Raw genomic sequence first — 25,546 nt, forward strand, 5'->3', positions numbered from 1 at the left:
AGCAAACTGAAGCTCAGAGATAAAGAAGCTAAGAGTAAATGGCCTGAAGCCAGCAGCTACTCTACTACATAGCTGGGATGTCAACATGGCATTCAGAGACCCATGGCATTCAGGTCTTCATTCAAAGTTACTGCATGAGGTGGCCCTACTTACCAACTCACCATCTCCAAACCACAGAAAACCACAGTTGAAAGCACCAGGAAAATGGTCAGTGAGGAGTATTGCTAAAGACATAAAAGTCACAGTAGCCTTGGGGCTGTCTTTTGCACAAGGACCCTGGGAGTTTTCAATAGCAGTAAATCTGCTAAGATGGAGGGGGGAAAGGGATTTTAAAGTCGTTCAAGATATTCAGAAGCATGTGGCTGTCCTCTCCTTCCAAAGCAAGTTCTTTATTGTCCAACCAATCAATAATTGTTTAATGAGGCCTAGCACCGTACCGGGTACACTGTACTAAGCATAAATACAAAAGTGTAAGACACAGTCCCTGCCAATTTGAGATGTACACCTAAATATTTCTCAGGAATTACTCCAGTTAAAAATCAAATCTGGACCTGGATGCCAGTATTGCAATGAACATTCTTTCAAGTCACATTGTTATAAAGAAAAACATTACACCCCACATTTATCATGGTATGAGACTTCTTCCTATTAATATCAACTTCATCATCATTAACATACAAGGTTTACTTTTGTTAAAATTCACTTTACATTCCCCTCCTCTGTAATTTGAATAAACCTTTTTTTTTTTGAAAAGGGAACTTTCAAAGGTAAAGTAGGGAAAGCGCTTAAGTACACACTTGGCCAACAGCTGTCTGCGCAAACAAGCTCTGGACTACCATGTGAAATCAAGCTCATCCCTGGGCCATCTCCATGAATATTTTGAGGACAACATAAAGCACGTTTCAACATAAGACATTATTGCCATCCAGAAGAGGGAGGCAGTGCCACAGAGAGCAGTCAAGATTGGACATTTTTCATGGCAAAATTTAGCACCAACTCAGGGGCAGTAACAGGGGTTGCCAGAGATTTCGATTCCAAAATTAACCTCTCGATCCTCTCTCACTCTCAGAACTCACAGGTGTGTGGTTCTGGGAACAGAAACTAACCGAAATCGCAAGCTGAACTGAGACAACTGAACTGGGTGACGATTCCATCCCAGGAGTGAACCTCCTGCCTCAAGCAGAGAACATTCAGCACAGAGCAGAGCAGTGGGAGCAGCAGTCTCAGGAGCCTGAAACCCGAGGTGGTGATACAAGGACACACGACCTTCACCTCCCTTCTGACCCTCACCTTGCTTCCGTAACCCGGCCCGTCACTCCACCGTGTGGCCCCAGTGAAGAACCTCAGCCTCACGCTGGGTTACTGACCCCAAATGGTCTCCATTTGGCAAATAAGAGGGAAACGGGGGAAGGAACTAGCACAAGGGGAGGACTAGATAATCTTCTAGTGTTCTGGAGTCTTAATGAAAAAGATCTTGAGTTCCTTTAAATAAAGCACATTAAACCAGAAAGAAAATAACTTAAGGGAAAAGTTCAGATCTGAACTTCAAACCTGCAGCAAGCAGGTGCTTGTTTTTCTTGAAGATCTTTTGCTTTAAAGCACTGAAAGGTGAGTTGCTAGGTCTGGCAGTGATGGGCAAGAATGACAAGTCCTTCCTCTTTTACAAAAGGCCACCAAAGTATAAGAGGACTCCAGGTATATGCAGAGACACCAGACCCAAAACTGCACAAGTCAGCTCCATCCCCATGCCCACTCTCCTCCTCCTGCCCACCACAAAGACTACTCTGGCTATTGTGCACCAGGAAGCCCTCAGGACCCCTCCGTCAGCTAAGCTGACTCTCGAAACTACTGAAATGGAAGGTAGCATTTAAAATGTAACACTGGTTTTTCTTCAAATGTAAGACTGGTTTTCTTATATAGCATGTCTAAGGCACGGTGTGAGAAAGCTGCTCCCACTCCCAGCCACACACCCATACTCGGCTCCTCACACGCACACATGCACACAGAAGAGGCCAGCTGACTTTGCCACAATGCATGGGGAATGGAGCGCTTCCAATCACTTCTGGGTTTTGAGCTGGTTGGAGAGCCAGTCCAGGCCTTCATAAAGCCCATCTCCGCTGGTGGCACAAGTGGCCTGAATGTACCAGTTTCTCTGGCGGAGGGAATGTAGGCCGAGCTTGTCTGTTATTTCTGCTGCGTTCATAGCATTGGGAAGATCCTTCAAGAAAAAAATTCAAAAGTCAGTTTATAATGATGCATTTATGTAATGAAATATTATGCTCTTCTCCCAAAACCTTAGTCACAGTCTTAGCTTGGCTGATTTTCATTCTCTCTCAGACCTCTCAACTCTACATTGGGAAACCCCACTCACTTTACCATTAAAACAGATGCAGAATCTGACCACTTCTCATCATATCACAGCTACTCACTTGATCCCACCACCACCACTTCTAAGTCGAGGTACTGAAATAACTTCCTAACTGGTCTCCTTGCTTCTGTGCTTGTTTCCCTCAAAGTCTATTCTCAACCCAGTGGACAGTGAAAGTCAGAGCAAGTCATTTTTTCAAAACCCTGCAACAGATCCATCTCTCTCAGGGGAAGAGTCAGAGACCTTATGGTGTTTTGCAAGGCCTCATGACCTGAGCCCCCAGGACCACTCCTTAATTGTCTTGCTTCATCTTTTCAAATACAGCACTCAACACATGTTACTTTAAGATTTACTTATTTGGTATGTTGATTACTTATTATCTGTCTCCTCTAACTAACTAGAATGCAAGCATTACAATGGCAGGAATTTCTATCTTGTCCTTCGAAATATTCCTAGTTCCTAGAACTGTGCCTGGCACATAGTAAAGTCAATCTAGTTATACTGATACTCTGACATCAAAAATATGCTCTGGAAGACATGGACATGGCCAACATGCACATGAGAAAATGCTCTGCATCACTTGCCATCAGGGAAATACAAATCAAAACCACAATGAGATACCACCTCACACCAGTGAGAATGGGGAAAATTAACAAGGCAGGAAACAACAAATGTTGGAGAGGATGCGGAGAAAAGGGAACCCTCCTACACTGTTGGTGGGAATGTGAACTGGTGCAGCCACTCTGGAAAACTGTGTGGAGGTTCCTCAAAGAGTGAAAAATAGACCTACCCTACGACCCAGCAATTGCACTGTTGGGGATTTACCCCAAAGATTCAGATGCAATGAAACGTCGGGACACCTGCACCCCGATGTTTCTATCAGCAATGGCCACAATAGCTAAACTGTGGAAGGAGCCTCGGTGTCCATCGAAAGATGAATGGATAAAGAAGATGTGGTTTATGTATACAATGGAATATTACTCAGCCATTAGAAACGACAAATACCCACCATTTGCTTCAACGTGGATGGAACTGGAGGGTATTACGCTGAGTGAAATAAGTCAATCGGAGAAGGACAGTGTATGTTCTCATTCATTTGGGGAATATGAATAATAGTGAAAGGGAATATAAAGGAAGGGAAAAGAAATGTTGGGAAATATCAGGAAGGGAGACAGAGCATAAAGACTCCTAACTCGGGGAAACGAACTAGGGGTGGTGGAAGGGGAGGAGGGCGGGTGTTGGAGGGGAATGGGTGACGGGCACTGAGGTGGACACTTGACGGGATGAGCACTGGGTGTTTTTCTGTATGTTGGTAAATTGAACACCAATAAAAATTAATTAAAAAAAAAAAAATACGCTCTGTCGGGCAGCCCAGGTGGCTGAGCAGTTTAGCGCCGTCTTTAGCCCAGGGCGTGATCCTGGAGACCCGGGATTGAGTACCATGTCAGGCTCCCTGCATGGAGCCTGCTTCTCCCTCTGCCTGTGTCTCTGCCTCTTGCTCTCTCTCTCTCTCTCTCTCTCTGTCTCTCATGAATTAAAAAAAAAAAAAAAAATATATATATATATATATATATATATATATATATGCTCTGTGGGGACATCTGGGTGGTTCAGTTGGTTAAGTATCTGCCTTTGGCTTAGGTCGTGATCTCAGAGTCCTGAGATCAAGCCCTGCATTGGACTCCCCAGCTCATCGGAGAGCCTGCTTCTCCCTCTCCCCCTGCTGCTCCCCCTGCTTATGTTTGCTCTGTCAAATAAATAAATAAATAAAATCTTAAATGAATAAATAAATGTAAAATAAAATAAAATGTTTACTGGGACGCCTGGGTGGCTCAGTGGTTGAGCAACTGCCTTCGGCTCAAGGCGTGATCCTAGAGTTCCAGAATGGAGTCCCACATCAGGCTCCCTACAGGGAGCCTGCTTCTCTCTCTGCCTGTGTCTCTGCCTCTATCTCTGTGTCTCTCATGAATAAATAAATAAAATCTTTAAAAAATAATAATAATAAAATAAAATGTTTACAAAGAGCTGGAAGGCAAGAGAAAATGCTTTCAATAAATCTGAAGTGACAAAACAGGATGCAGCCCTGTCAGAAGAGCATAAGCTCAATCACATAATGAATGTATTAATGAAGGAGAAAGTGGAAGGAAACACATCACGCTTCCTGACTGAGGTCATCTCAGGCTGATGCATTCCATGATTCTACTTCATTCCACTATGCTACCTTCATCTCCAAGCTTCCTTCCACTTTGAATCCCAAGGCGAGATGGCTCTACACTTGGCCTTCCTCCCACTCTTACTTCACTGCTTTCCACTACATTTATGTAGAAGCCCCTTCTCCTCCTTGGACAATAAACCCCAAATGATGCAACCATCTCCTCCCTCACTGCCACCGCCCCTCTGTTCCAGCTGCACTGGCTGCCATGCTATTCCTAGCCCCATGAGGGTCCTGTGCTCAGATGTCATCTTATCATGGAAGCATTCTGGCCCTTCCCCACATCCAGCCTGACCTCTTCCTCCGCTCTACCTTCCTCTACAACAGTTCCAGCAGACACATTACATATCCTTTACTGACTGACTCTACTCCCACTAGGATGTAAACTTCATGGACACCAGGATTTTTGTCTGTCTTGCCGCTCACTGCTACATCACCAATACCTAAAACAATGCCTAAATCTTAATAGATGCTCAATTAATATTTATTGAGTGAGTGGAAGACATATGCTAAAATGGAGGGAGGGAAGAGCTCAGCTGGCTTAGTCGGTAGAACATAAGACTCAATCTCGGGGTCCTGAGTATAAGTCCTACATTGAGCCTAGAGCTTACTTAAAAAAGAAAAAGAAAAAAAATTTTTAAAAAAGGAGATTGAGGGAAAGGTTATGGTATGGACTAGAGAGAGGGAGAAACACATCTAATTTAAATATCTATATTCTTGAGGCTCCTGGGTGGCTCAGTCAGTTGAGCATCTGCCTTCAGCTCAGGTCATGGTCCTGGAGTCCCGGGATTGAGCCCCATTAAGCTCCCTGCTCAGTGGGGAGTCTGCTTCTCCCTCTGCCCCTCACCCTGCTCATGTGCTTGCTCTCTCTCTCTCTCTCTCTCAAATAAATAATTACATTTTTAAGTGAACATCTGGCAGCAATTTTGGTCCCAGTATTCAGAAAGCCAACAATATACCTGTTTATTTACAAATACCAGTAAGACTGCATCTCTGAGCTCATCTTCTGCTAACATTCTGGTTAGTTCTTCTCGGGCCTCATTGACTCGCTCTCTGTCATTACTGTCAACCACAAAAATCAGACCTGGAAAGAAATCACAAGCACATTGGTAATCTGAACCTGGAAAGGGCAACCATTTATATGTCCTTACAGCTTCTCCCTACTTACACCTATGGTTTCACAGAAAATAATCAGTTAAGGAAGGACATTTACTCTCCAGAATTAGGGAGCCTGCCACACACAATCAACTAGCCTATCTTTTCAGAAGCATACAGGCCCTCCCCAGATTGAAAGAAACAAAATTATAGAGAAAAGGTTAGGTTCGTGCTTAATCACTTCACTTTTACATCATATCTGCATAACGAAGTCCCAAGAAAAACCAAGGACATCAAAGTTCAGACATGGACATCAAAGTTCAGATATGCATCCTTGGTTGGCAGTACTGCAGACATCATCCATCAGCATGCCAGAGGTGGTGGCGTCCTGATGCCACACAGAAAGGACAATGTTCTGGAGACCCCTACAATTACAATTGGTGTCTGAAGGGAGGGAGTCTTGTGCTCCTAACCTGTGAAGTCTGGCCTAACTCCAGGAAGCTGGTGTTGGGAAATCTTTGGAGGATCCCATACTAGACCACATCAGATAAGCGCCAGGAAGCAAGAGATGGGTCAAAGAAAGATACCACCACACTTTATCTAAGCCAACGTGGTTGACACCTGCACAGACTTGGTGGCTGTTACACTGGCTAGAGGAAGCAGTGCGCAAAGACGATCTCCAGAGGATTTCCCCAGCAGGGAATCCAACATACACTCAAAAACAGAATGGGGAAGGCCCTCTCTCAGCAGTAGTCCCTGCGGCAATAACGATCATAAGAACTTGGTAGTTAGCCAACCATAAGCCCTCTGTGCAATGAAAATGAGAAGCGGCTGCCAAAACGAAAGTGCCCCAAGGCTGTACCAAGAGTAGTGATGACAGCTCAGTTTCTAGGATATGGTGAAAAAAAAGCCTTCTCTATGGTATGGCAGTCAGAACACCCTGTGAGTATCATGTGGTCGCTGCTGGACCCCATACTATAAAACAGGGAAACTGGAAGGATTCAAAGAATAAGTAGGATGGCAAAGGAATGAGATACCATGTCAGATGAAAAAGAAACAATATATGGGGGATGTTTTACTGAGAGAGATGGATAGCTGTCTTCACAACATATCTAAAGAGCCATGCCATAAAGAGAGGTGCAGTGTCTTTTATACAGCTCTATAAGTACACTGAAGATCAATGCATACAAACTACAAGAAGTCGAGAGAGAGTCAACAAAACTGAAGATGTAATGGGCTGTCCCTTAGGAGGCACCCCTGTCATTAGAGATATCTGTGCCAGCTTCAGCCACACCTTGTGGGGACACTGCTGAAGGGACCTTCCTGGTAGGAAAAGCATAGAGTGACAAGATGACCACTGAGATTTCACAGCAAGACCAGGAGGGAAAACTAGTGCTGGCCCTCCTCCCCTCTTCTCCTTCCCTCCTGCCTCTTAGGCCCACCCACCAAGCTGCCTGACTAGCTCTGAAGTAGCTCACTCTGGCAGAAGCCACTCCCCGGCTCCTGAGTGTGTGGGGACTGCATGCAAGACAAAGTCATGTCTGTTATATCACATCAGATTTTTTTTAAAAGGCAGAACACTCAAAACTTCCCCCAAAGATGTGATATGCTACCAGCAGTATAAGTAGGACTCTGAAGGGGGAGGTGGGTGAGGGGATAGGGTAACTGGTTAATGGGCACTAAGGAGGGCACTTGATGGGATGAGCACTGGGTGTTAATACTGTATGCTGGCAAATTGAATTTAAATTTTTAAAAAAATTTTTTAAAGTAGGACTCTGGGCAGCCGTGGTGGCTTAGCAGTTTAGCACCACCGTCAGCCCGAGGTGTGATCCTGGAGACCCAGGATCGAGTCCCATATTGGGCTCCCTGCATGGAGCCTGCTTCTCCCTCTGCCTGTGTCTCTGCCTCTGTGTGTGTGTGTGTGTGTGTGTGTCATGAATAAATAAATAAAATCTTTACAAAAAAAAAAAAAAAAAAAGGAAGGACTCTGATCATAACTAAGCATAACTAAGGCTATCCAGAAATTCGAGGAGATCCTTGCAAAAGTGAAATGGTGGAAACAGTTAATGCCTTTGCCATTCCTAATAAAAATTAAGGTTTATGATTGTTAGGGCCCATCCTGTACTGCTTTTATGTAAATCCTTATCTGAGAAACAAAAGAACCTAGCATCAGACTAGCTCCACTTTTGAACTAGGAGAACCCAGAAAAGGATACACATGGATAGTATACAACAATTTGTTTTAAAAGGGAGGGGGATATGTATTTACCACTGCATGCACATGCATAAAATATCTTTGGACCAATACACAAGATATAAAAGTGCTTGTCTATGGGAAGGAACTGGGTGGTTAGAGTACAGGAAAGAGACAATGACTTTTCTTTATATGCTTTTCTATCTTTTGGAATTTTGAGCCATATAAATGTATTGCCATTTAACAAAATAACTGAACTTACAATCAAGGAGAAAAACCTTTCCACACGAGAACTAATGGACCATTTTATGCACTCTATTATAATATTATCAACCAAGAAATCACATAAACAGTTCAAATTTCAATCTGTACAAGTAAAGCCTAAGTGAGTACATGGTTAAGTGTTTTAATGGAGAGCTAAGAGCTATCATTAAGTCTGTCATATTCAACATACTGATGAAAAAAATTTTAATTAGAAAAGACAAGGGCAGCCCGGGTGGCTCAGCGGTTTAGCACTGCCTTCAGCCCAAGGCGTGATCCTGGGGACCTGGGATCGAGTCCCACATCAGGCTCCACTGCATGAAGCCTGCTTCTCCTTCTGCCTGTGTCTCTGCCTCTCTCTTTCTCTCTCTCTCTCTCATGAATAAATAAATAAAATCTTAAAAAAAAAAAAAAAACAGCTTGACCTTTAGAAGCTGGCAAGAAAAATAGGGGCAGCATCCAAGGCTACTACTGGCTGAGAGATCTGGACCCACCACAAACAGCAAGTCTATTCTTCAGTCTTCATTTGCTAGTTTCACGAAGAGTCCAACTGACCCATACCAAGGTCCTAGAACATAGCCAGGTGCCCACCACAAAAGCAAGTTACTGAAGTTCCATTAAATCAGGCTTGTTATGAATAGAAGACTGAAAACAAAATGGCATTTCAACTTGGTGACTGAATGTGACACTACATTGAGCAGGCGAAGGACTCCTGCCAGAGAATGAGGAAGTAAAACTTCTCACAATTTGGGCTCTGCAGTGGTTCATTTTATGTGTCAACTTGACTGGGCCATGGGATGCCCAGACATTTGGTCAAACACTATTTTGGGTGTGTCTGCAAAGGTGTTTCTGGCTGAGGTTAATAACATTTAAACCAGTAGAGAGAGTAAAGCAGACTGCCCTTCCCTGCAATGGGTAGGCCTCTAATCTTCTGAAAGCCTGAAGAGAACACAAGAGGAGTGAGAGAGAAGTCTCTGCCTAACCATCCTGGAGCTGGTCTTCCACCCTTGGATTGGAACTTCCACCTTTGGCTCTACTGGTTCCCCTGCTTGCCAAATGTAGATAGATCCTGGGACTGCTCAGCCTCTGTAACCATGTGAGCCAATTTCTTATAATAAGTGATGTGTGTGTGTGTATACATCCCATTGGTTCTGTTTCCTCTGGAGAACCCAGACTAATATAGGCTCCTATCTGAGTGACTACTACCTTCCAACCACAGAACTAAGCATTTTATAAAATTAATCTCCTTTAAGCCAAATGATCCAACACGGCAGGTACTACCTCCATTTTATAGATAAGGAAACTAAAACAGAAAAGATGAACTTTCCCAAGGTTTCAGAGCAGAGCGAAGGAATTCTCGTTTAGAAGGATTTCAGCTAACAAATACAGATGATATAACAATATCTAGAAAAATCACCATTCTGTAACTCTAGGGAAATAACAGATCTAGTAATAGTCTTCCATGAATGCTAAAAGCAGTAGGTGACAGGGAACTTTATTTTGGGAGAATTAGACTTATATTGTCTAAACCCACTTAGCAACCCTAAAAGTGTGATGGCCAAACTTCTGTGTTAAGATGTGATAGAAAAGGAATACCTGGCACTACCTGTGACATATTCTTGCTGCCAAAATGAACCAGAACCTAATCAAGGCTCTAGAACCACCATTTTACAAGCTATCCAATGACAAACAAGTAACACAACAATCAGCCTAATTTAGAATATGAGATAAACATCTAACCAAAAAATGGCACAGAAACAAAGTAGGGAGAGAGGATCTGTTGTAGAATAAGAGACTAAAAGGATATAACAATGAAATGCAATGTGTGAACTTTGGTTCCTGATACAGACAAATCAAATGTGGAAAAGACACATTTGATACAACCGGAGAAACTAAATTAAGGACTAGGCACTTGTCATGAAAGAATTCATATTAAGGGCAGCCCAGGTGGCTCAGCGGTTTAGCGCCACACCTTCAGCCCAGGGCCTGATCCTGGAGACCCGGGATGCAGTCCTGCATCAGGCTCTCCGCATGGAGCCTGCTTCTTCCATTGCCAGTGTCTCTGTCTCTCTCTCTGTGTGTCTCTCATGAATAAATAAATTAAAAAAAAAAAAAAAAAGAATTCATATTAATTTTGGGGGTGTGATAATGGCATGGAGATTATGTTCAGAAAAAAAGGCTTTATCAGTTTGAAATGAAAACTGGGGATCCCTGGGTGGCGCAGCGGTTTAGCCCCTGCCTTTGGCCCAGGGCGCAATCCTGGAGACCCGGGATTGAATCCCATGTCGGGCTCCTGGTGCATGGAGCCTGCTTCTCCCTCTCCCTATGTCTCTGCCCCCCTCTCTCTGTTATCTGTCATGAAAAAAAGAAAGCTTAAGGATATAGGAGCAAAAGGTCTCATGTATCATGTCTGAGATATGCTAGAACATACTCTGGGCAAAACGCTGGTAACCATGGAAGCTGAGCAATGAACACAGGGGGGTTCATCATGCATCCTTTCTCCTTGTATTTGTTATGAATGTTCTACTAACAGGGCAGCCCGGGTGGCTCAGCAGTTTGGTGCCACCTTCAGTCCACGGCGACCCAGGATCGAGTCCCGTGTCGGGCTCCCTGCATGGAGCCTGCTCCCCCCTCTGCCTGTGTCTCTGCCTCTCTCTCTCTCTCTGTGTCTCTCATGAATAAATAAATAAAATATTTAATTAAAAAAAAATTCTACTAACAAAAGTTAAAAAAAAAAAAGACAAATGCACTATTTTGAGAAAAAAACAATCAAATTCAGAGATAACTGCAAACCGAGCAAAGTGCTACAACAATGATCTAAAATCTAAAGGGCCAGCCAGTGTGGGCAATAGGTCTAATGAGACCAAGAAACACAAGTCTTTACTATGAAATGCATGTGATACAAAAACCACTTGTTATAGAAATTTCAAAATTAAGACTCCAATTAAGTTCTAAAGTGAGCGTGGAGATGCCTTCTGGTTAGGATTCTACATGAGAATCAGGGTGTAAAAACTAGGTGAACAGTTTATGGCTATTTTGACAGGCAATACTCTATAAGGTAGCACTGATCCAACACAAAATCCATGAAAAAAAAAAAAAACTCAAGTAGATTGATGGAGGAGTGGACCCATTAAAACCCCAACTTTTAGGAAAGCAGTGATAAGGAAATAAGGTAATGATCTGGGATATGTGTGTGTCAATTCACACACTTCTAGAATAGCAGGGCAGCTGGGAGAGACTGTGGCCACACAAGATGCTGGCACCTGGGGTTCCAGCCATGTCTGTTCATCTCTTTCTCTGCAGGGGCATGATTTTTAGATATTCTCATCCAGTTTAAAAGAGTTCACTGAACTCAAACTCTCTAAAACCTGGTACTTCATCTAAGGCACATATAGCTCTCAATTAACCAAAAGACAAAATTCATTATGATAGCCACTTTTTAACTCGTCTGGATTAAGAGTAGTTTTCTATGTAGGACATTAATGCCCAGGTACTTTTTCTAGGAAGGCAGGGACCATTTTCCAAAAAGAAAGTGTTAAGTGGATCCTCAGAAGAGAAGGAATGATGGACAGTCCAAATAAAGCAGAGCACAAGGTTTCGCTTCAAGCATCCATCTTTAGATGCGTTTAATACAAATAGTTTCAAGGTCATAGACTGGATAATCTTTACCTTGGGTGTTCTGGAAATAATGTCTCCACAAAGGTCTGATTTTGTCCTGGCCACCAACATCCCAGACCGTGAAGCTGATATTTTTATATTCTACTGTTTCCACATTGAAACCTAAATAGGCAAGATGAAGAAAATTTTTAATGAAGACTTTCATTGGGTAAACAATTCAAATGAATTTCGGCTAACATTTGGACAGGACTTTTAATTCACAAAGCAACTCGCTAGTCAAAGATCTTTAGCTTACAGGATCACCTGGCTGACTCAGATGGTGGAGCATGCAACTCTTGATCTCAGGGTCGTGAGTTCAAGCCCCACATTGAGCCTAGAGCTTACTTAAAAAAAACAAACAAAAAAAGAAACAACAAAAAAAAAACCTATATAGCTTACAAAATAGAATGCTAGCTTTGCTCTTCCATTCATCATGACAGGTGTCTCAAATCTTCTCTACTCTCCAACTCCACATGATCTCTTTCTCTCAGCAGATCTTACATGACTTCAGAGCAAACAGAAGCTATTAATGAGACTGACTTCTACTTCCCACCACACAATGTAGAAACCTACCTACATCTGTAACCATTCTTTTTCTCTCCCTCTTAGAACAGAGAAAGGGGCAACTATCCAATGCCATATAATCTGGACCGCTCCAAAATCTCCAACCTCTTCTTCTCAGTAAGCTTAAGTCTTTACACTTCCCAAAAAGCCCTTCTTTGACTCCACATATTCACCTGCTACCACCCTCTATTTTCCGGATCAAAATCAAATTTCTCTAAGAACCTTAGTTACATTCACTGCCCCTACTGTGTTGCCTCTCACCCAAGAGCTCCTGCTGCTTCAACATGTTACACAGCTGGTCTTGCCAAGGTGAGCAATGATCAAGATGTCAACAAATCCAACAGAAGCTTTTCAGTTCTTACAAGTTTAATTTTATATTTCATACTACTGCTCATTCCCTTCTTGAAACTCTTCCCTGGTTTCCTATTTTTTTTTTTTTTTTATTTCTATGGCTGAACCTTCTTGGACTACTTAGTGAGCTCAACCACACTTAATTGATCCTAAAATGATCAATATGATTCTGTCCTGCCCCATCCATTCTCCTCTTCCCACAGTGGCAAAAGGTAATTTCGTTCACTCATAGGGCTTCATTACCACCTTTACACTAACAACTCTCAAATTTACATTTTCCCATCCCAGATCTCCTGAGCTTCAGGCTCATAATCCAACCTTCAATCCAAAATCTTTGATGTCTCAAGGCTCCAATAAGGCAAGATGTCAACACTGAACATAAGATCCCCACACCTCTAGGGGTGCCTGGGTGGCTCAGTTGGTTGATTCTTTGATCTCAGCTCAGGTCTTGATCTCAGGGTCATGGGTTAGAGCCCCACATTTCAATCGATGCTGGGTACGGAGCCTACTTTAAAAAAAGGGAGGGTGCCTGGGTAGCTCAGTTGGTTAAGCATCTGCCTTTGGCTCATGTCATTATCTCCAGGTCCTGGGAGAGAACCCTGAGTCAGCTTCTCTCTCTCTCCCTCTGCCCCTCCTCCCTGCTTGTTTTCTCTCTCTCAAATAAGAATAAAATATTTAATTAAAAAAAAAAAAAAAGATCCCCACCCCTCTATATTCCTCCTCTACTAGTTACCCCTGTATTGACTTCATCCCACAAGCCAGAAATCTGAGAGGCATCCCTGATACTTCCAACTCTCTCACCCCTAAAGATCTCATTATCAAATCTTATCAATTCAACCTCCTAAATATCTAATAGTCACCCTAACCCAAGAGACTGTCATTTCTAGCCTCAATTACTGAAGTAACCTAACTAAGCTATCTGCAGCCACTCTTCCTCTCTCCATCCATTCACCATTTTCCAATCAAAACTCTCAAAACTGGGATCCCTGGGTGGCGCAGCGGTTTGGCGCCTGCCTTTGGCCCAGGGCGCGATCCTGGAGACCCGGGATCGAATCCCACATCAGGCTCCTGGTGCATGGAGCCTGCTTCTCCCTCCGCCTGTGTCTCTGCCTCTCTCTCTCTCTCTGTGACTATCATAAATAAATAAAAAATTAAAAAAAAAAAAAAAAAAAACAAAAAAACAAAACTCTCAAAACCTATAATGGGGTCATATCACTTCCCTACACATTTATGCTTGACTGAAATATTTAAAATAAAGGGGAAAAAATAATCTCTCTTTGGCTTCCCACACCCAAATCCCAAACATGACCTTCGAGGACCATCACAGCCTGGGCCTGCTCACTTTCCAAATCTCACTTTGAGTCATGTTTTAGCTTGTTTTAGGGAAGGGCACTCACATCATCACAGCAATCTCAATTCTTGCTAAATAAATGTATAAATTCAATGACATTCTAATCCTAAAGTGATTAGGGAAGGGGGGGTGGGGCAGGAAACTTAGCAAAATGATCTTAAGTGTTATCTGGAAAAATAACCAAGTAAATGTAACCAGGAACTCTCTGAAAATAGATAAACTATTTTTAAAGATATTATCAAACCTTGAGTAACACATGAAATAATTAAGTTCAAATTACTACAACAGGGAGTTGTCCAGAAAAAGACATATATATCCATGAAAATTTAGTATATAAAAAGAAGGCATTTGGGATCCCTGGGTGGCGCAGAGGTTTGGCGCCTGCCTTTGGCCCAGGGCGCGATCCTGGAGACCCGGGATCGAATCCCACATCAGGCTCCCGGTGCATGGAGGCTGCTTCTCCCTCCGCCTGTGTCTCTGCCTCTCTCTCTCTCTCTGTGACTATCATAAATAAATAAAAAAATTAAAAAAAAAAAAAAAGGAAGGCATTTAAAATCAGCATAAAAAAACTATCCAATAAATTAGTGTGGACAACTGTCTATCTCTGCACATGTCCAATATATATACTGCTATTTGGATTTAATTGATTAGGAGAACCTGGATGGTGCAGCCAGAAGAGCATGCGACTCTTCATTTAGGTTTGAGCCCCACACTAGTGTAAAAATTAAATAAAAAACTTTTAAAAAATTAAAAATTAAATTAAGTCCAATTAAAAAGTCAGCTCCAGGGGCACCTGGGTGGCTCAGTGGTTGAGCATCTGCCTTCGGCTCAGGGCATGATCCCAGGGTCCTGGGATCGAGTCCCACATCGGCCTCCCCACGGGGGGCCTGCTTCTCCCTCTGCCTGTGTCTCTGCCTATATCTCTGTGTCTCTCATGAAAAAATAAATAAAATCTTTAAGAAAAAAAAAAGTCAGCTCCTCAATCTTACTAGCCACCTTTCAAGTGTTCAATAGCCACTTATAGCTATGGCTTCTACCCTGGACAGTATGGACCCAGAACATTTCCATCATTGCAGAATGTTTTATTGGACAGCACTGGCCTATATATTTGAAAAATATAACTAAATTCCTACCTTACTCGTAACAGAAAAATAAACCTCAAATAAATAAAATATTTCAATGTCTTTTAAAATGAAATAAAAATAACAGAAAACTAGCAGTAGAAAATACTGATGAATACTTTTATGACCCTGGAGTTAGGAAGACTTTCTAAAAATGACACTGAAGCTAAAAACAAACAAACAAACAAACAGAAAACTTGGCAGGAAAAAAAAAAAACTTGGCAGGGCACCTGGATGGCTCAATAGGTTAAACATCTGATTTTGGCTCAGGTCATGATCCCAGGGTCATGGGACTGAGCCCTACATCAGGCTCCACACTCATCCGGTAGATTGCTTGTCCCTCTACCCCTTCTCCCCCTCCTCATACACTCTCTCTCTCTCTCAAATAAATATATTTTTTTAAAAATTGGTAAATAAGACTACCTAAAATTCTATATGGCAAAACTTAGAAAAAACGAGGTTGAAAGACAATGGACTAGGGATCCCCGAGTAGCTCAGTGGTTTGGCGCCTGCCTTCAGCCCAGGGTGTGATCTTGGAGTCCTGGGATCGAGTCCCATGTCGGGCTCCCTGCATAGAGCCTGCTTCTCTCTCTGCACCCCCCCTCTCTCTCATGAATAAATAAATAAAATCTTAAGAAAAAAAAAAAAAGACAATGGACTAGAAAACTAACACATGACACATTGTTCCTGACCCAAGATGTCCTTCTTCAAATCATTAAGAGACATATAAACATGCCAACAAAAAGGAAAAAAAACAAAAAACAAACAAAAAAACTGGTAGAACCAAATTAAATCAAGTCATAGATTGGAGTGCCTGGCTGGTAGAGGACACAACTCAATCTCAAGGTCATGAGTTCAAGCCCCACATTGGGCATGGAAACCACTTAAAAAATAAATAAGGTGCACCTAGACGGCTCAGTTGGTTAAGCAACTGACTCGATTTCAGCTCCAGGGATGATCTCAGAGTTGTGGAATCTAGGCTCACATCAGGCTCTGTGCTTAGTGTGGAATCTGCTTGAAATTCTCTCTCCTCTTCCCTTTATCCCTTCCCGGGTACTCATATGCACTGTCTCTCAAATAAATAAAATCTTAAAAACCAAATAAGTAAAATTGAGCCACAGAATAAATACAAATGGCCAACGGATGTTTGAATATATTCACTTACAATAAAAGAAATCCCAATAAAAATCGGTGTTTTTTTCTCCATCATATAGGCAAATTCCCTGGAGAAATGAACATTTTTAATAGCTGGTACCACAACCTTTTTGGGGAGAAGCTTGGTAATGCGTACCCACATTTTAAATGTACATAGGGTTTGGTTTTTTTTTTTTTTTTTTTTTAAGTAAACTCTGTGTTCAACATGGGGCTCAAACCCACAATCCTGAAATGAAGAGTCACATGCTCTATGGACTGAGCCAGTCAGGTGCCCCTAGACATACAATAGCTTTAACATAGCAATTCTTCCTCCAGAAATTACTGCAAGGACTAAAGTACATTTTGCAAAAATGTTAAAGATGCTTACTTCAGCATCATTTACAAAGAACACAGCAAATAAGTGAATCAACCCATCAATGGAAATTCATTAAAAATATAGCCACATAATGGAATACTATCCAGTTACTCAAATTTGATGTTAATCTGTATCAGTTGTTATTTAAGCCCCAAAATTTAGTGACTTAGAATAATGATTCCTCTCCTCCTCCAACAATTCTGTGGGTTGCCTGGGTTTCCCCTTGTAGTTACATTCAAGCTATGGAGTCCCTGGAAGGCTGGACTGGGCCCCTCTCTCTCCAGGTGGTCTTTTCATTCTCAAGAAATATTGAGCTTCCTCTTATGGTGGTGGCAGTGTTCCCAAAGTGCAAGTCTTAAGGCACAAGCACTTATTCAATCTTTGACTTAATTTGCTAATATTCCCTTGGCCAAAGCAAGCCACTTGGCCAAGCTTAGCATCACTGTAGAACAGGACTGCACGTGAGAGTGGATACGGAGGGGGATGATTCACTCCAGGCCATTAGTTTCACAATCTACAAGATTGGTATTCCATTTATTCACCAAATATTTACTGGACAGCTACTATGTGCCAGGCATTTTGCCAGGGGCTTGGGAACAATGGTGAAAAAGACAGACATGGTTCCTGCCCTTATCTACTGCTGGAAGGAAGAGAAGTGGGCAAGCGACGACAAATGTGTTGAGAATTACTAAGAAGTTTTGGTTACTAAGGAAACTTTTAACAGGGGAAAACCAGTCCAGGCCATCAGAAAAGGTGTCCCTGAAAAATAATGTTTAAACTAAGACCATAAGAATGAGCTGGGGGGGGGGGGGGGGGGGATGGGAGGTGTTTAACAACACTGTGGCCTTGGTCTCTAACTTTTGTGTGAAATAATAAACTACAGTGCCTGATAAAAAAAAAAAAAAAAAAAAAAAAGAATGAGCTGGCATTAGCTACATAAAGGGGGAGGGGGCGAAGGAAACAGGCAGGAAAATATTCCAAAGGGAAGAAATCATATAGAAAAAGATCTAAACATACTATTTAATGAAAAGTAGGTTCAAAAACAGCATGCATATGATTTTACAAAGATATTCACCAAATCTTAACAATAGTGTTTTGTTAACATTTATGTTTTGCTGTATGTCTAACACTATGGATGCATGAATTATTTTAATAATTGGAGAAAACCAAGCAATTATGCTATTTTCATTTTAGACTAATAACATTTTTTAAATTGTGGATGTGAATGCTTTCTCCATCTGGCTTCCTCCTTCTCCAAATGTTGCAATCTCTGAAACCACTGCCCAAGTTGGAAGTTGATCATTTGGTTCCTGTGACTAACCTAACATTCAGAACACTATGACTTCACAGGTTATCCTGTGAGGATCCAGGATGTTTGGATCTAGAGGCAGTTCATAAGGCAAAGATGAAATCCTATCAAACTTGCTTTTGCAAAATCCTCAAATGGCTTACAAAATACAGCGCCATTTCGCAGGAATAACTACACTGCCAGGTTCTCCTCCAGCACTGGAACAAATCAGATTCTTTCAGCTGGACACCAACTCAAAGTAACTGGCTTGAGCCAGAGTGAAGAAAATCACACTGCATCTTTAAACCCTAGGAACATACTTCTTGTGGACATGGTTCCACTTAGGCCAGCTGGAAGACGACTGAATGAGGAGGCAAGAGCAGGTTCCCAGCTCCCAACTCAGGCTTAGGCTGGGACACAGACTAATTAAGTGGAATAGAGGGCATAAAACCGCCCTCTCGGTTTGTCTGTTTAAAATTTCAAGTAATCGGGAACCCTGGGTGGCGCAGCGGTTTAGCGCCTGCCTTTGGCCCAGGGCGCGATCCTGGAGACCCGGGATCGAATCCCACGTCGGGCTCCCGGTGCATGGAGCCTGCTCTGCCTCTCTCTCTCTCTCTGTGTGACTATCATAAATAAATAAAAATTTTAAAAAAATAAATTAATTAAAATAAAATAAAATAAAATAAAATAAAATAAAATAAAATAAAATAAAATTTCAAATAATCTCCACACCCAGCATGGGGCTCGAACTCACAACCCCAAGATCAGGAGTCGTAAGCTCTGGGGCGCCTGGGTGGCTTAGTCAGTTGAGCATAGGAATCTTGGTTTCAGCTCAGGTGGTGATCTCAGGGTCCTAAGATATAGCCCCAAATTGGGCTCCGAGCTTAGTGTGGAGTCGGCTTGGGTTTCTCTCTCCCTTTCCTTCCATACCTCCCCTGCAAGCTTCCTCCCTAGAGCGTGCTCTCTCTCTTAAACAAATAAATGTTAAAAAAAAAAAAAAAAAAAGTCGCAGGCTTTACTGACTGAGCCAGCCAGGCACTGCTGCCCTCCCCGTTTTAATCATTACCTTTTTCATTTTCACCAAGCAGATAAGGTTAATTGTGCTTATCCTAAATGTGTTCATTTGATTGCCTCATACACCTAGCAATGGTCCTAGAGACACCAGGGAGCAATCAGGAAATTCTGTATTACTCAGTATGAGCCTCAAAAAGCTTACACTCTTAGACAAGATTTTCAAAAAAAAAAAAAAAAGTATCAATAATATAAAAGGCAAGTAAAAGTATAACATAGTAACTTGTAAACTGGTCTTGTCACAGGTTGTGAACATACCTATTGTAGGGATAGTAGTCACAATCTCTCCCAGTTTCAATTTATACAAGATGGTGGTTTTTCCAGCTGCATCCAAACCCACCATAAGAATCCGCATCTCTTTTTTCCCAAATAGACTTTTAAACAGTTTTTCAAAAACGTTCCCCATTGTGACTGATTTCTGTTACCTGAATGAAAAGAAAGACAAGTCAAGTAATTGTTCTTTGCAGAGATACAGAAACACCATACATAAAATACAACTCTCTATTAGAGGAGGGACTTAGTAAAAAATGAAAACAATTTTAAGTATAATTTGGCCAATAAATAGTAGCATGTCTTGTTTTTAAAGGGAAATTCAACTCAGCCTTTTGATACCTTGCCAGAAAATTCTCTTTTCCACTGCAGCATCCAAGTGGGATAAGTGGAAACACAGTCTCAACGCTACCACTATGGCAGCGGGTTTTGGTCAGCCTGGGCTTTGGTCAGCCTAAGTACGGAAGCAATGTCAAAACAAATACATCTAAACTCTCTCGAAATGAGAACTAATGAAGCAAAGAATGGGTTTACTTTACAGGATGTGAAGTCTTTAAGGTAGGTTAAATGTCAGTATCTCTTAAAAATGTAGTAGTTGCCTTTGGCTAGCAAACAGTATCAACACCCAGAAAAAAAACTAAAAAAATTTCAGAGGGGAAGAAATACAGCATTTGCAACACCATTCAGCTAACAGAGAAACTGACTAGAGCTGGGGAGATCCGTAGCAACCAGTGTTGACCATCCCCTGACTCTCAACCAATTTTTCACTTTTTATTGAAATGTTATTATACATAGAGAAAACACATGATAACCAAACAGTTCAATAAAATGTCATAAACCCATCAAAATATGATGATTACCAGTGACCCAGATCTCCTTGCCCCCATTCCAGTCATAACCTCCCAAAAGGTATGACTATCGACTTCCAACAACATAAGTGTTCAATATTTTATTTTTTAGAAGACTATATGATAGATTCTATAAAGGCAACAGTAAAGACAGACTAGCTTTGTAGAAATTTATTCTACAGCCTTTTAACACATCAGTCTATTTGAAGAGTGAGCTTGACATTTTAAAGACTTCAAAGTAGTCCATCCGGACCTCAAACCGAGCCCCTGAACATCTACAAAGATTCTTTGTAGAAAGATTCATTTGTTGGGCAGCCCTGGTGGCTCAGAGGGTTTAGCGCGGCCTCCAGCCCAGGGGTGATCCCGGAGACCTGGGATCGTGTCCCACATCGGGCTCCCTGCATGGAGCCTGCTTCTCTCTCTGCCTCTCTCTCTCTGTGTCTCTATGAATAAATAAATAAAATGTTTAAAAAAGAAAGAAAGATTCATTTGTGAAACAGAAAGGGGTGGAGGAGGGGCAGAGGGAGAAGCAGACTCCCCCACCAAGCAGGGAGCCAGATGTGGTACTCCATCCAGTGCTCCAGGATCATGACCAGAGCGGACGGCAGACACTTAACCAACGGAGTCAGCCAGGCGCCCCTAAAAAGATCCTTCAAAAATGAAAAGTAGGGATCCCTGGGTGGTGCAGCGGTTTGGCGCCTGCCTTTGGCCCAGGGCGCGATCCTGGAGATCCAGGATCAAATCCCACGTCGGGCTCCCGGTGCATGGAGCCTGCTTCTCCCTCTGCCTGTGTCTCTGCCTCTCTCTCTCTCTCTCTCTCTCTGTGACTATCATAAATAAATAAAAAAAAAAAAAATTAAAAAAAAAAACAAAAATGAAAAGTAAAAAATAAATCCTTGTTCCAAAGAATATGATTTTCCTTTTAAACTGCTAACCAGGGATGCCTGGGTGGCTCAGCGGTTTAGTGCCTGCCTTTGGCCCAGGGTGCGATCCTTGAGGCCCAGGATCAAGTCCCCGCGTCCGGCTCCCTGCATGGAGCCTGCTTCTCCCTCTGCCTGTGTCTCTGCCTCTCTCTCTCTGTACGTGTATCATGAGTAAATAAATAAAAATCTAAAAAAAAAAAAAAAGAATTAAAAAAAAAAAAAAAACCTGCTAACCGGGGTGCCTGGGCTGGCTCAGTTGGTTAAGCACGAGACTCTGGATTTTGGCTCAGGTCATGATGTCGCGATGGTGAGATGGAGCCTGCTTAAGATTCTCTCTCTCCCTCTGCCCCTCCCTCTGTCAATAAATGAATAAATAAGTAAATAAATAAATAAATAAATAAATTGAAAAAATAAAACTGCTAACCAAAGAAAAACTTTACTCCCTGGCAGGGCAGAGGAAAAATGCAACAAGGACTGCCAACCTCTCACTCATCTGGACCCTAGTGACCTCAGAGGTCACCAAATTCCAGAGGGCCCACGTCTGAAATCCAACGGTTTCCCACAGTAGCTTCACATGGATGATGTCCCAAGTACACACTCCATTCCATTCTACGACGAGAGAAAAGCAGCAGCAGGGCACGTATCCCGTGCATAAATGAAGTTAAAGGTGAACTGCCACAACCAAAGAGTGACGGGTGCTTTCATCATCCATAGGAGGTCTGTATGGAAACTACACAAACGTCCAGAACATTTCAGCAGTCAAAAATCTCTAGCTGGGCGACAAAACCAGAGACGCCTTGTCTTTTGTTTCCGAAAGAAGACAAATCGCAGAGATGAGGAAAACTGTAAGGAACGAGCCAGGGGTGGGGAGGGGAGGTACTTCCCCCTTAGAGGTCCTTTGAGGGAAGTGCTCCGCTCGATCCCCCTCCCACCACACGAGTGCACCACCTAGGTTTCCCCTCCAGCTTTCCCTTCAGCTTCTCTTTCCCTCCTCAGTCAGAGACGCCCAAATCCCGCTAAGCCTCTGGAGACGCTCTGGGGAAAAACGTCCGAGACTCCGGCGCCCCTTCGGCCCGCCCACCCTTCCCTGCCTCCAGCACCAACTCCCCTTCAGGCAGGAGCGGCGACGACACCCCCAGGGCACCAACAGGACCAGGTGGCCAAGGGGGCGTGCGAGGCGGGCGGGCCGAGCGCCGGCTTCCCGGGGGTGGGGGTCCCCAAACGCCTCTCCTGCCCGCCCGCCAGGACGCTCCCTCGGGAGCTGCCGGCCCTCGGGAAGGCAGAGGACGACGGGTGGACGCGCCAAGCTTCCCTCGGGTCCCCGCAGCACCGGCCCGACCCCTTTCCGCAGGCTAACCGCCGCTCTCTGATTTCCCGCCCGCTGACGGTGCGGCAATCCAGCCAGACCTGGAGAGCCGCCGCCCCTTCCCCCCCAGCCCGCCGCCCGCGACTCACCTGCCGCCGCGCTGACCACCGTTACCCACCACAGCCTTTCGGATTTCGGCTCCCTCTGCAAAATGGCGACCGGCGCGGGGGCGGGAACGGCAACGAACCAATCACCCGCCGCCTCTCGGAGCTTTCTTACCAATGAGCTCGAAGTTCCATGAGTGACGGCACATCTGACCAATGAGAAGGACAATAAGAGCCTGGCCCGGGGGAAGGCCCGCCCCCGGCGACCTAGGCGACGGCACGAAGCTCTGCAAATGCCGGGTTCATCTTCCAATGACAGCCCCCCGCGACCCGGCGGGACACTCCCACACGCCCCGCCCCAATGCCGCGCGCGACCAATCAGAAAAGTAAAAGGATTTCCGATTTGCTCCGCCAATCAACTCGGAAAAATCCTTGGGATTGAACTAACCCCGGGAGCGTTCGAACCAACCGGGTGGGGGCATGCGGGCGGGGCCAAGTTCCCAGTGATATTTAAGGAAATTTGCCGCGGTTGAGCTAAAAGTAGAAACTAGTTGGGGCGGTGTCTCGTGTGGGAAATACCCAGACTTTGACACAGAAGTTAAGACTTAAGGAAAGTTTCCTACTCAGTTTGAAGCTAGGCTGCAGCCCTGCCTCTAAACCGATTTTCAACAGTTTGGGTAAAATGCTAGCCACCTGCACCGTTCGGATGCCGCCCTACCACAGCCCTCACCTCCTGTCGGGAACTCAGCCCCCTTTAAAGGCCAACTTGGTGGGGCACCTGGTGGCTCAGTTGGTTGAGCGTCTGCCTTGGCTCAGGTGGTGGTCCTGGGATCCAGTCCCGCATCAGGCTGCCCGCACGGAGCCTGCTTCTCCCTCTGCCTGTGTCTCTGCCTTTTTCTGTGGGTCTCTCATGAACAAATAAATAAAATCTGTAAAAAAAAAAAAAAAAAAAAAAAAGCCACCTTGGTTAGCTGTTAGATAGGTAACCAACTCCTGTAAATGGTACCTGAGATCATCAGAAATGTGAACCCCTATTGAGCACATACCATGTGCCATCTATATCAAGGACTTTACCTGTGTGACCATAACGCCCTGTGAGTTAGAAACTATCATTTCCTCTTTTAAAAGCGGAAAATTAAGTAGCCAAACAGAGATAAAAGCTTAGCTCTTAATCTCTCTGATTGTATATTTGATAGTAAATATATAAGAGGTTTTTCAACGTGACTCCTTAGAATTTTTTTTGACTATAAAAGATTATACAAGGTCACTTTTCTTTTTTTTAAGATTTTATTTATTTATTCATGAGAAGCACAGAGACAGAGGCAGAGGGAGAAGCAGGCTCCATGCTGGGAACCTGAGGTGGGACTTGATCCCAGGACTCCAGGATCACACCCCGGGCCAAAGGCAGGCGCTAAACCGCTGAGCCACCCAGGGATCCCCTACACAGTCACTTTTTAAAAATACATGAAAAAATGGCATTCCTCATCAGAGCGAGGACAAAAAGGAGGAGCGGAAGTGGGAAAAAAAATCATACCATTCTATCATCTAGAGGCAATCACTGTTACATTTTGGATTATTTCTTTCCAGTCACTTTTCTTTCTTTTTCTTTTTTTTTTTTTAAGATTTTATTTATTTGAGAGAGAGAGAGAGAGCAAGTATGAGTAGGGGGAAGGGTAGAAAAAGAGGGAGAAGCAGACTCCTTGCTGAGCAGGGAACCCAATGTGAGGCTCCATCCCAGGACCCTGGGATCATGACCTGAGCTGAAGGCAAACACTTAACAACTGAGCCACTCAGGCACCCTCCAATCATTTTTCTATGCAATTTTTACATAGTTCAGATTATAATTACATAAAATTTGGGGGTTTTTCCAGTTAACATTTTAATTTGAGCATTTTCCACATTACTTAACACTAAACATTTCTGAAAGCTGTGTGATATTCCATCATATGGATATACCCTGATTTATTTAATCATTTTCATGGAGTTCAACAGATTGTTTTTAAGTTTTTCTATATGAATAATGTTCACTGAACTTTTCTCCCCCAGAATTCCTTGCTTTTTTTTTTTTTTTCTTTTTTTTCAGGAAAAAACCAAAAGTGGAATCACTGGGTCAAAACATGAAGATGTTTAAAGCTTTTGATAACACATTACACCATCAAATTGTTTTCTGAATCGACTACACAAATGAGTAGACTATGCATTCCCACCAGCCAAGTGAAAGCAATGTTTACTTCATCATTTGGTAAGCTCTTTTTAATGTGTTTTGTTTGCTAATTTGATAACCAAAAAACCCCAAAATATCTCGTGTTGATTTCATTTTCATTTCTTTGATTACTCATTTTTCCTCAAATGTTTACTAGTATTTTTATTTCATCTACTACAAATGATCTATTCATGTCCTTCTGCTGACTTTCAAGTCAAAGATGCAAAAACTGTTTTGCCAGCAATTATGAAGGTTGCTTAAATGGATTCATGGATTCATCATAACCTGAAAAAAGGATCAAATAGCGAAGAAAAGATTTTTATCTGCCACTGTTTGTACCTACAGAAGGAATATTGGAGCTGATAATAATGAGGCTTTATCCCTCCACCTCAATGACCTGAGGATATGTGTTATTTTCCCAAGATCTGCAGCATGCCTATGAATAAAATAAAGTTCCTGTCCACATGGCACTCAATTCTTAAAGGATTACAACCATATATAGATACACACATTAACACAGACATCTTTTATATGCATATATATACACACATTTATGTTTTATGTTTATATGTGTTTTACACAAACACATTTCATATTTTTGAAGATTTAATTTTTTAAGTAATCTCTACAAACCAACATGGGGCTCAAACTTTCCACCCCAGGACCAAGAGCCACGTGCTCTTCCAACTGAGCCAGATAGGTGCCCATCATATATTTTTTATAATAATATGCATGGAAAATGTGTGGGAGAGGGGCTAGAAGAAAAAGGTCTAATTTACTGGTGATTATATTCAGGAGACAGGGGTGTGACTTTTTTCTTTAAGTGATTGAGAGAAAATACTAGTTTCAT

At 42.9% G+C, this 25,546-nt stretch overlaps 1 protein-coding gene across 3 annotated transcripts; it reads right to left on the bottom strand.

Moving 5' to 3' along the window:
- Positions 1-368: 368 nt before the first annotated feature.
- On the bottom strand, positions 369-22,626 carry LOC112920685 (ADP-ribosylation factor 2). 3 transcript variants are annotated; one of them, XM_025999505.2, is made up of 6 exons: positions 22,539-22,615; positions 21,566-21,813; positions 19,301-19,467; positions 11,799-11,909; positions 5,540-5,664; positions 369-2,218 (listed from the first exon to the last, which is right to left on the bottom strand). In XM_025999505.2, exons 3-6 carry the CDS (start codon positions 19,446-19,448, stop codon positions 2,057-2,059), a joined length of 546 nt encoding a protein of 181 aa, XP_025855290.1. In that variant the 5' UTR covers positions 19,449-19,467; positions 21,566-21,813; positions 22,539-22,615; the 3' UTR covers positions 369-2,056. The 3 variants fall into 3 exon arrangements, with proteins under 3 accessions (XP_025855290.1, XP_025855289.1, XP_072603050.1); XM_025999504.2 differs by lacking the exon at positions 21,566-21,813 and having other exon boundaries at positions 22,539-22,626; XM_072746949.1 differs by lacking the exons at positions 21,566-21,813; positions 22,539-22,615 and adding an exon at positions 21,318-21,438.
- Positions 22,627-25,546: the final 2,920 nt, after the last annotated feature.

The sequence above is a fragment of the Vulpes vulpes genome, chromosome 2, assembly GCF_048418805.1.
Source record: "Vulpes vulpes isolate BD-2025 chromosome 2, VulVul3, whole genome shotgun sequence".
Classification (NCBI taxonomy): Eukaryota; Metazoa; Chordata; class Mammalia; order Carnivora; family Canidae; genus Vulpes; species Vulpes vulpes.